Below are 12,631 nucleotides of genomic sequence, written 5' to 3' on the forward strand. Positions count from 1 at the left end.
TATATATATATATATATATATACATATATATATAAATTAATATTTCTATATATATGTATATAAATTAATATTTATATATATATATATATATATAAATTAATATTTCTAACCATATAAATGACAGCTACTGAAATTGTTTTGGGTGTTGGCCAACTTTTCCAAATGTTCTATATTCTAGCTAATCCTAGGATAGCTGCTGATAAACTTAAGTTGATGTGCCTGGCTTCCGCTATGATACCATGCTCAAAGTCACTTAAATCAGTAGTCCTGTTTAGTCACCCTTGACATTCAATGCCTTAAATAGTATTCTCTGTCTATCTGATGCAGTCACTTATTAAGCAGCTAGTATCAAAGGAAGGGCCAGTGTGTCTAATAAAGGAGACGCTCAGTGAATTTTATTTTTTTAAACATCTACTGTGGATGCTTGTTTAAAAGTAATCATTAAAAAATAGTTCTAATATTTCTTTTTGCACAGGATTGACAGAAAGAAGGACAAAACTGAGAGAAAAATCCTGGATAGTCAAGAAAGGGCATTCTGGGATGTACATCGGCCTGTTGTAAGTGTTCACATGCATAATGGTCCCATCTAGCAATTGAAAAATAGTTTAGAAATGAGAACGTCTGAGTTTATATGCTGATCTTGACATTTTTGTATCTATTCCTGTTGATATGGGGTAGTTAGAATATTGTCCTTTCAAGAGTTTGCAGATAAAATATGTGTGACTTTCCAACTTTTTAACTATTGGTACAGATCTGTAGTTTAGGGTAGGAAGTTAAAGGATATTGAAGAGGCCAAATTTATAACTGGTGTTTTTAGGTCATGCTGATGAGTTCTTTGCTCCAAGGGATTCCCCACTTACAAAAGTTGTCCTTTTTGGCTTCTAGCTAGCTCCATTTTGGAAAATGGATGGATGGATGAATACAATTGGAAAAGGCTATGCTGGAACTTGGACAGTTTTCCAATGAGATTATGTACAGGGTAGCTCTGTCTGTGTACACTGGGAAGTGGAGTTTTCCCGGCATATTTTTAATGGAGAAGAGTTTAATTACAATCAAGGTTGTTTTTTAACGTTGATTGGTGAGAGGATGGCAGCTAAATTAAGGGAACAAATATGATTTTGTTTTGATTAATTAACTGATCGATCCAATCAGTTTTATTTTAGGATATAGTGCCAGATTATTTGTTAATTTCTTCATACTTGATTTTCCTCCCAAACTTTGGGGAATGCCCAAGAAAAGATCTTAAAACAAAAGAACAACACAGAAGTCCAATGTGACTAAATAAAAGGGACGTATTAATGTACAAAGAAATCATTACAGGAAGAGAGATTTATACGAAGGAAAGTATGACAACAAAAACCAAAACCTCATGGTCTACCTAAAAATTAAGGAGCCTAACTACCACATGGTGTGGCTAGTCCAGTTACCCACTGCTTCCCTCAGATTAGTCTCATCTCACCTCTGGCCTTTCTTCCATCTGTCAGTTGAGCCCGTGTCTATTACTACCCCCCCAGCTCTAAACTTCTTGTCCAAAAGAAATGTTTAAGCTGAGGCCCACTATCCTTTTTATGGGAAACATATACTAAGCACTTCTGGGTCATGTGGTGACAGTCTAAAGTCCTAGTGTACTATAAAGTAGTTGAAGGTGTGGAATGTTGTGTATGTGAGAGTTGACAGGAAATGAGCTCTTAATTGGAGGGGACACAGCATATACAGCAATGCTTACAAATTGAGAACACTTAAATGACTACAAGAAAACAAAGAACTGTTTGGACTGTGCAAAAATGGAAGAGCCTCATTTAACCTTAGAGCCAGCACATACATCCATTTATTTGAGAAAAAATAGCCTGAAATTAGGTTAGATTAGATTAGATTAGTCTAGATAAATGTTATTAATCCCATGGGGAATTGCAGTTGAATTTAAACTAACTAGTAAGCACACTAAGCTAATTATGGAATTTCACATTGACTACTGCCATGACATGAGATGGAACCATGATAAAAGGTTGTGAGGGAATCATGTAGTCAGTCACCCCTTACGATTCTTAGTTGTATAGTTTGACACAATCTGAGGCAACAAGACTCAGTAACTGTAGCTGATAAATTTAACAAGCTCTCTGAATACAAATTCTATCTTTAGAGTTAGCACTATGATCAGGTAGTTGAGGAGCTATTTGAAAGGGTAGTGCCTATGAAAAAATATTTGAGGAGCAGATGCAACAGAGCCCAGAGGCATGTGGAAGGAGGAAGAGCTGACTGCAAGAGTTTAAGGATGTGTCACTGAATTGGTGGGTTTACACAGTGACCAAAGCAGTGAGGGCGAGGTATGAGATAGGGCACAGGTTAGACAAGTAACAGTTAAAAAAAATAAAAGACTGTAATTTTGTTATAGAGTAAAAGCCAAGTCACCAACAGAAAACATCAGAGTACAACATATGTTGTCCTGCTATATTAAGAATATCAAGATTTATAGCTATATATAATAGAGCACAAGATATACTAAACACATAAAATAAATGAAGAAGTGAGCAAGCCACAATACCTCTACCAAACCACAAAAAAAGAAGCCAGCCATCATATAACCAGATGGTTTTATTAATATTATTGTTTCCAGTTCTTTGCGTTTCACAGCTTGTTTTTAGTTGGTATTAAAACTATGTCAGCTCAAGAAGGCTCTTGAGAGAGAACATACTGTAGCTAAAGGCTTGGGTAGAAATGAATTTCAGGCTGTTCATGCCAGCTCAAAGGAAAATGTCTGGTATTAATTTCTGCTAACCATGCCAAGGACACTGCTAACAATAAATGCCGTGCTTATTGCTGCTTGTTTTTGTAGATGGTAATATTAGGTGAGGGCTTTTCAGTATATTGTTTGATGGCATTTAGTGATACTCCCAGTAGTACCTATGATGATAAGGGTGACTTCAGCATTTTTTTTCCAAAGTCTCATTCTAAGGCTAATGATAGTGCTCTAATTTATAATAATAATAATAATAATAATAATAATAATAATTCATTACATTTATATAGCGCTTTTCTCAATTTATGCTCTTCTTTTGGATTGAAGGTATAGCCTGATGGCACCGAGATATGTATTATCCATCCATCCATCCATTCTTTATCCAACCCGCTATATCCTAATTTCAGGGTCACGGGGGTCTGCTGGAGTCAATCCCAGCCAACACAGGGCACAAGGCAGGAAACAAACCCCGAGCAGGGCGCCAGCCCACTGCAGGAGATATTAAGTAAAATTTAATGGTAGACAGGTTCACATAGATGATGTCTGGTTGGTTGGTTGGCATTAACCATGACATAGGAAGCTCCCAGATTATCTTGGATGAAATATTTTCCAGAATGTTATGCTCCTCAAAGCTGCATCTCCAGCATTAACATATCACTTGTCAAGTGTCAATAAGTGACGCCATAGATAGGGAGCATTGGCCAGTGTTTCACAAACCCTGAAGATGTGATGGACAGCCTACTCAAATTTTCTACATAGGCAATATTATTATTATTATTATTATTATTATTATTTGGATTAATGTATGCCTTAATTCCACAGGATGTGTGTAAGATAAGGTCCAAAAGTACAAGTTAAAGAAAAGACAGTTATCTTTTCTGATGTTCTGACAAAATGCGTTGTTCTGCTTACAGCCTGGATGTGTAAATACAACAGAAATGGACATCCGCAAGTGCCGAAGGATGAAGAATCCACAGATGGTCAAGAAGGTACAAGTTTAATGATGGCCAGATATCCGAGATTTGTTTTCCTCTCAGAAAAGCTGGGATAACAAGAAGGTCTGTCACTGCCAAACTGAGCAGGAGATGGTGCTTCTTCTCCCAGACTACAATATCAGTGAGACATGTAGAGATTCTGGCTGATTACATGTACAAGTACTTTGGGATCATGGATTTAGAGTGAAGCTGAAGCTGAAGCTTTGACCTGCAAGTAACTCCTGGATTAGGATTGCTTTTTGCTAGGGATAGACAGAGCATTTTTGCTCTCTGGGATTCTATTTTGCATTTTTTATTTACAGTTATTTATTTTCTGGTACTATTTAATTTTTATTGTTATGATGGTGATGTCATTGATCCACTGTACATGCGCTTATTTTTTATTGTCACAGCTACACTGTTTATAAGAATGACGCCCATTCTCAAACATGTTACCTTTAAAAGATGCCAGCATGGTAACATGGACATCTACAGTATTTATTGTATGAAATCTGAGAAATTAAAGCAAAAGCTTTTTGAAATTTAATTAGGGTAAACACAAATCAGGATGATGAGAGGTGCTTCATGCTTTTTGACTTTATGTTTTGTTCTTTATATTGGGTTTTTGATGATTATTACTTTTGACTTCTCTTAGTTATTCTGACTCTTTTGACTGTTCCTGACCTCATGTCTGCTATGGTCTGTCTTTTGGTACCTCCCCAAGTGCTAGACAAAGCTAAAAGGTGAATCCAAAATGACTTCAGCTGTAGGATCTTAACCTTCTTTATTTATTAATACTTTGGTTTGTGTTCTTTGATAGTCATCTAGAATTCCAAGACTGGATTTTGTCTGTTAGTCTTTGGATATTGCTTGTTCTCTTTGGTACCATCTCTCTATCAGAAATACAAAAGCAGAAACCAAAAAGGTGCTTATGGCAAATGGTTGTTTCCTCACCTAGTTTGCTTCAAGACCTGCCACCCACACAGCATATGAAACATAGCAAAGCAGCTTATATACAAAACCAAAAATAAAAATAAAGCACACAAACAGCATAAAAAGAATCAAAAATGAACAGAAGAGACGTAAAACATGAATTTGAAGTCCAGTCCGGAGAGCAGCCCTGGCTGAGATGTGACAACAGACTTTATGGGAATGAGGAATTATCTAGAAAACACAAAATGGGAAGTAAAAACTCAGGATCTACAAATGATATGTGGTGTCAGTTCACAGACATTCTGATCAAGACTAAAATAAATATATTCCAAAAAACAATAAAGCAAAAAGACTAGAATATTGTTCAAAATGGATAAATATTGTCATAATAAAATGTAAAACAGAAAAGGTCACTGCATAAGAAAATCAAAAAACAGCCAAATAAGTCTGACATAGAGGAACAGAAAACAGTGCATCAAATGAACAAATGAAGCATTCAAAAGGTCAAAAGAGAAAATGAAAAAGGCAGTAAAGCCAAAACAAACAGCAAGTACGTTTTGAGTACTACTCTATTAAAAAGACAGTAAAACAGAATTTAAGAGATGCACAAGGAGAAATTCTTGCAAAATGAGCAGAAAATAAAGAATAAATATATAATTATTTAATTCAAGTATTTGTCAATGAAGAAACAAATGTAATGCCTCAGGCAAAAGTAAAATCAAACTCTTTGAGTTTGTAGATTTTAAAATAGAAGAGTCAGATGTGCCCATTATATGTTCAATACTAATAAAACCACCCAGACTGAATGTGATTTAACCACTTGTTCTGAAAGAAATGAAGAACATCATTTATTAACCTCTATTAGGCATATTGGAGCAGTCACTTCAGAAGGGAGAAGTACTTGATGACTGGTAAGTTGCAAATGGGACTCCAGTCTTACAAGAAGGGAGATAAAATGGATCCTAGTAATTACAGACGAATGCCAAGGACTGCACCATAAAATTATTTAAAACATAATAAGAGGTAAACTAGAAAAGTATACTAAGAAAACTACACTAAATAAAAACCAGCATAAATTTATGAAAGGAAAAGCATTCCAAACCAGTCTATTAGATTTTTAGAGTACACAACTGGAATTGGAGAAATCAAATTTGACAAAAAGCAAAGCATAAATGATTTACATAGCAATTCAAAAAGCCTTTAATGCAATCCCACTCCGAACATTAATTTTAAAACTAGAAGCTGTTGGCATCAGAGGTAACTTGCTGAATTAGATGTAAGGTTGGTTAACTGGAAGTGGACAATAATTACAGATATGAGGTGAATGCTCCATGTGGGGTGAGGGTCATCAGTGGAGTCCCTCAGGGGTCTGTCCTTGGTCCACTACTTTTTTCTAATTTATATTAATGACATAGATTCCAGTGTTGAACGTAAAAATATGAAATTCACAGATGATACTAAAAATGGAGGGTTAACAGATACTGAGAAGACAGCAAAAACAATTCCAAAACACTTGGAGAGTCTTTAGAACTGCACCAACACCTGCAAAATGCAGTTAACAGACAAAAGAGCAATGTTGCATGTGTGTGCAACAGGAACATCAGTTATAAATACAAGATGGAAGACACTGTCCTGCAGGATGCAACTCTGAAAAGGATTTCAGGGTCACTGTAATTCTGACATGATTACTAAGGACAATAAAATGAAAGGTTATACAGTAAAATCTGTTGAATATAAATCGAGGAGCATTATGTTTAGATTATATAATGCACTACAGAGACCACATCTGGAGTACTGTGTGCAGTTCTGATCACCATGTTATTAAAAGACATAACAGCACTGGAAGATAGGCAGCAAGTACATCCTAGGGCTAAAGGATATGTCTTACTCTGACAGGCTCAGAATTAAACCTGTTTAGTCTCGAGGTAAAGAGCATGTGGGAACCTAATCCAGGTCTTCAAAATTCTCAAAGACATCAACAGAGTAGATATAACAGAATTCTTTTGATGACATTGCAAATTGGGTACTTGACGACACCAGTGGAAATTTAGGGAAAGTACATTTAAGACTGAAGCCAGGAGCCTCTTTATTACACAAAGAATTGCGAGAATCTGGATCAAACTTCCAAGTCAACTACTTGGAGCAGAAACCTTGACAACTTTTAAGAAGTATCTTAATGAGATAGTGGACAGTTTAAGGAGCTTGATGGACTGAATGATCTCCTTTCGATTGTCAAAGGCCTTATGTTCTCCTATAAAGAAAGGTCACTATACTTTTTCATCCCCAAGTTTCACAGCCTAATTCTATTAAAGAATATTTATCACGCTTGCTTGTTCTTTCAAATGCAGGTCATTAACCCAGAATTTCATTCACATACTGTGTACCCTTCCTTTTTCTACTCTGAAACACTCATACAAAATTACCATTAAAGTTAAACTAACAGAGGGTTAATGTGGGTTCTCTTGTCAAAGTGCAGAATAAAACTAATCTCTTTCTCTCTGTGCATAGTCAGTGTATGGAGTGACAGATGAATCACAGTCTCACAGTCCAGTGCACACACCGGCCCAGCCCATTCGGAAGACAACCAAAGAGGACGTTCGAAAACAGGTAAAACCTTTGAATGTTGAGTCAGACAAAGATAAATAAGTAGTAGAATACTCACAAAATATGAAAAATGTACAGTGAATGATGATCCACCCATCTCTTGTTGAAGGTCATGTTGTTTTCACATATAGTGGAATATATTAGATTTCCCTTTCTCTAACAACAGTTTATATTTTCTCCTGTGGAAACAGCAGACACCAGCCAAGACAACTATTGAATTCCTCTTGGTGATACAGGAGCTACTCATGTTAAAATTAGAAAACTGTCTGATTCTGAGTGCAATTCAAATTACTTTAGTTGATTGCCTCTAATGATATGTATTTAATGGTAGACACAAGAGTCTTGTTTGATGTCATGACAATTCAAATTAAATGCTATTGCTTCCAAGTGGAGGAGCTGAAGTACCTCATGGTGTCACAAATAAAGGTGATCATGAGATTAATGGGTGAACTGATGCAGCAGTGGAAGATGTGTAAATGCTGTGGTCAGCCATGTTACTAAAATGATAACTAAGCCCTCAGGAGAAGATTATTTTGATCTACACATATGTTTATGAGCTCCGGATAATGACCAAGCAATACAATTGTGAGTAAACAAGCTTCCTGCCCAGCTTTGCTGCGTTCTTTCTCAATGATAGGATAAGGAGCTCAGCAATACAGGAGGACTTCAGAGTAGAACTACTGATTGTACAGATGAAAAAGAGAAGGAGACACTTAGGATGGTCTTGGCGGGTAGCTAGGACTCAGAGCAAACCCAAAACATGCTCTAGGGATAATATCTTGCATGAGAGCACATTGAAATCCCCAAAGAAGTTCTAGAGAGAGACTGTTGCTGAGGAAATGTGCTGGTTTGACCTGCTCATCCTTTGGTCACCATGAACAGTGGATTGAAAGTGGAATGAACTGAATGAAAGAGGATGGATTTCAACCTTGATTTTCCATGGAAATATTTATTTTTTGTAATGTACTAAATTACTAACTGCTGCCTGCTTCTGCAAAGAGTGACACTAAAGGCATGAAAGATGTAATAAATTAAAACTTGACAGACATATTGCAAAAGGTTTTTGTTCAAACAAGGTGTAAAAGTAGAACAGGATGACTAGAATGACTCCCATTTTGACTCTCCTGTACACATTGTAATGGATGATAGTTGTCATTGGCAGCACAACATCCTATTACAGCACCTACTCAGCTCAGGACCTCAAAGCACAACATAAAGTGATGAGGTCAGCTGCCATCTGTCCAGGACATTTATAACTCACATTACTTTAGGAAGGCTAATATTATTATTAATAAAGACCTCAGCCATACAGCATGGTCATTTTTCTCTCTATTTCTCTCTATTCAGGAACATTAATTGTATGAGGGTTCAATATACATATAATATACATGTCTCCTATGTGGAAGGGAAGGTCTGTGATACGGTTTGCATATTTGTAGCTTGAGATCCACAAAGGGAGGAAACGAGTCACATATGTTATAATAGTTTTTTTCCTAAGCTTTTGGCAACAAAAAAAGAAGAGCATCCATATAATAAAAAGACTTGATGACCAACACCTTCCCAACCCCACCTTATTAATCCTACCCCCTTACAATCCCTGCTCCACCCCCACCATCATCCGCTATATTTTGCCTTTGATTCCTGTATGTATCATTTTCCTCTGATGACACATGGCATGTTGTCGAAAGCTTAGGAATAAAAAACTATTTTAAGATACATGACTCATTTATATACTGTATATGGTGTCATAGGGGACAAGGGTTAGTTGGCATCCCGGTGCTGGTAAACCCCTGAAAGGTATATATTTAATATTACTATACATAGTAAAGGTCATACTGGATGTACTGACATCATCACTGATCTGGATTACGGTCCCTTACCCAATTGGGATGCCATTATAGACTGACAATACAACGTGTTTGTGCATTCTGGCCAGGGTGGTGCCTTTTAACTTTCCAGGTCAAGGAGAAAATATAATGAATGGAATGGGGGAGACAACATCAAAGAGCAGTTCTTCAGGGTGTACCTCCAGTTTGGATACCCAAAGGGCCACATGGGAAGAGTAGTTCAGTATGCAGCCCTGTTGGGTTTAACAGGGGTAGTCAGGGGGCACTGCTGTGAGAAGACCTCCCTTTGAGGATCCCTTTTAGGATCTTCCACTTGACCAAAAGTGCTCCCCTGGTGCAATACTGTAGCAGCAGAACTACTCTGGGTCCAGTTTAATAGGAGCTGCCTCACCTCGACCTGACATTGGAGCCAGAAGGAGGTGGATGAGACTTACCTGGGAAGTGTGTAAGGAAAAGAGTTTGTATTATATTGTGCTTCAGTATCTTGGACTGAGTAATTGGAAGCCTATTAAGGTATTGTTGAGAATAAAACAACCTTATTTGCACTTGTGTCTGTGTTTGTGTAGTCACATTTCAGGTTTGGGAACTCTGCAGAGTCCTCTACTGGTCACTATATACAATATATATGTTATTATTTTCACTGAACCTGTACTCACGGCCGGTTCGGGAGGCTGTGGGAGACATTCAAGTAACATTTCATTGTATTATAGTTTAAGCAGAAATAAGTCTTTCTGATTCAGCTTGTTCATCCATCTGTTCATACATCTGATTTGCAGTTTAGCTTCATGGGACACCAGTATTTATTCCAGTAACTCTGAGAGCTAGACAGGATCCAGTCCTGGATGAAATGTCAGAATAATGCAGAGCATATATACATATATACTGTCTTATTCAGAGACATCAGCTGAAATAACTTGCTTGTGTTTGTGATGAGGAAGTAAACTAAAGTAAAAGGAGAAAATCCATGAAGAAACAATTAGAACATGCAAAATCCACAGAAACATTACAATGATATGAAATTTAACCCTCACAATGAAGGACTGCATTTTTTTTTCCTTCAGGAGATTACACCTGTGCTACTAATTGAAATAAGACTATGCCAAAAAAAATAATGAGACATTTGTTTCATCCCCAGACTGTAAAAGGCTAAGGGACAAATTTTTACAGTATTTCCTATAAAGACTGAACACTGCCAATTTAAGGAACAGCCATTACCATAATGCCTTTGTCAGTCACATTTTTCTCTTTGACTAATTAAATGTTGTGTCTCTGAACCTTTAGATCACTTTCCTAAACATCCAGCTTGACAGACACTGCATGAAAATGTCTAAGGTAGCAGAAAGGTAAGACACCCTGTGTTTAACAATCATTTCATTATTATTTTGCTGCTTAGTAAATGAAAAGACCTCTGATTAATATAAAGCCAGTGTTAAATGTACAGTGTGGTTAGTGGTTAAGGCTTTTGACTTCAGACCATGAGGTTGTGGATTCAATTCCCACTACTAACTGTGTGAACATGAGCAAGTCATTTCACTTACCTGCATTCGAACTGGAAGAAAAAATGTAACCAATTGTATCCCTCAAGGGTGGCACGGTGGCGCAGTGGTATCGCTGCTGCCTCGCAGTTAGGAGACCTGGGTTCTCTTCCCGGGTCCTCCCTGCGTGGAGTTTGCATGTTCTCCCCGTGTCTGCGTGGGTTTCCTCCGGGTACTCCGGTTTCCTCCCACAGTCCAAAGACATGCAGGTTAGGTGCATCGGCGATTCTAAATTGTCCCTAGTGTGTGCTTGGTGTGTGGGTGTGTGTGTGTGCCCTGCCCAGGGTGGTGCCCTGCCCGGGGTTTGTTTCCTGCCTTGCGTCCTGTGTTGGCTGGGATTGGCTCCAGCAGACCACCGTGACACTGTAGTTAGGATGGATGGATCCCTCAAGTGTTGAAAGGCCACTTTGGATAAAGATGTCAGCCTAATAATAATAATACATTTAGGAACAGAGGCATGAAAAAACTAAGGCATACCCCAGGAAGACTGGTATTGTCTCCCATGTACCTGTCAGTATGTAGTAAAAATAGTTTCATTTATGATAATTGAACACTGTTAGAGGGGTTAAAGGATATGAACATCCATCCATCCTCTTCCGCTTATCCGAGATCCAGACTTCCCTCTCCCCAGCCACTTCTACTAGAAATTCCAGGGGAATCCCGAGGTGTTCCCAGGCCAGCCGAGAGACATAGTCCCTCCAGCGTGTCCTGGGTCTTCCCTGGGGCCTCCTCCCGGTTAGACGTGCCCGGAACACCTCACCAGGGAGTCGTCCAGGAGGCATCCTGATCAGATGCCCAAGCCACCTCATCTGACTCCTCTCAATGAGGAGGAGCAGCGGCTCTACTCTGAGTTCCTCCCGGATGACCGAGCTTCTCACCCTATCTTTAATCTAAAGAGGTTGAAGAATGGGTACAGAATGGCGAATGCAAGTCACCTATGGCTTACAATTATTTATTAGATTTGATCGTTTATTCATATTTAATAGATAGATAGATAGATAGATAGATAGATAGATAGATAGATAGATAGATAGATAGATAGATAGATAGATAGATAGATAGATAGAAATATGGAAAAGGATTGGACCCCAGTGGGAAGACCCATTTAGCGCCTTTGGAGCATAAATGTAAAATGATGGCATGTACATAACACATGTACTCCTATCAGCAGTGATCATTTCAAATGAAAAGACAGAGGGCTGTGTTAGTGGTAGTCTTAAAAGGGGCAGCCCATAGAATGAAGTGCTAGCGGTGCTATCGATCTCCTTCTGAGTCATGAGCTTCCTGGTTATTGGTAAAAAAGACAAGTAAAAAAGCTGTCTTTCCCCTGTTTTCTCTATTAAAATCGTTCCCAGTAAAGACAGAAGTATAACCACATATTTTAAAAAAAAAAAGGTTTTTTGAAAGGGACTATATAAAGGATAAATTATATTTGGGATGCACAATTTTATAGATTTGAAAAACACTATATAATATATATTAGATACTTACGGATTACATGGGAAAGGAACAACTGACAAACCTGAGCAGAAAACATCAGAAAAATTCAGCAGATATCCAAAATGTACTGTGAAGTTAAAAGAGGTCATGCAAAGAGGCGGATCTTGAGTCAGTGCTCATGGGGAATGGCTCCAAACTTGACCCCTGATTTGTGTGCAGCTTACAGATGACTCCACCCATCATACGACTGCAATAATATACCTCAGACTGAGATGGGAAGAGCCAGGGGATCACAGCCCATGAAAGTAGAGTCTAAGTTTAGAGCCCATCCCATGCTAACACTGCAGTAAGCAAACAGAGGAGATAAATTGGTCTAATACAATCTTGTGAAATATGTATCGAGAGAGTAGAAGATGTTAGACACAAGATTTTGGAATAGGAGAGGCTGATGTCTAGTGAGAGAATTGTTCATAGGCAAATTAGAATTAAAGAGATTAGAAAGAACTAAGGATAGGGGTCTTTAAGCAATTGGTAAGAGTCACCAATCTTTCCAGTAAATTG

General features: G+C 37.9%; 1 protein-coding gene across 3 annotated transcripts in view; it reads left to right on the forward strand.

The window, feature by feature from the left end:
- rgs6 (regulator of G protein signaling 6) overlaps positions 1-12,631 on the forward strand; it is a 160,047-nt gene that overhangs the window by 117,895 nt on the left and 29,521 nt on the right. For all 3 annotated transcript variants that reach the window (XM_028821925.2, XM_028821922.2, XM_028821923.2), the window contains exons 9-12: positions 476-557; positions 3,652-3,726; positions 7,153-7,251; positions 10,377-10,438. In XM_028821925.2, coding sequence (XP_028677758.1) covers positions 476-557; positions 3,652-3,726; positions 7,153-7,251; positions 10,377-10,438 — 318 coding nt within the window. The remainder of the gene's footprint in view (positions 1-475; positions 558-3,651; positions 3,727-7,152; positions 7,252-10,376; positions 10,439-12,631) is intronic.

This window comes from Erpetoichthys calabaricus, chromosome 16 (assembly GCF_900747795.2).
Source record: "Erpetoichthys calabaricus chromosome 16, fErpCal1.3, whole genome shotgun sequence".
Taxonomy (NCBI): Eukaryota; Metazoa; Chordata; class Cladistia; order Polypteriformes; family Polypteridae; genus Erpetoichthys; species Erpetoichthys calabaricus.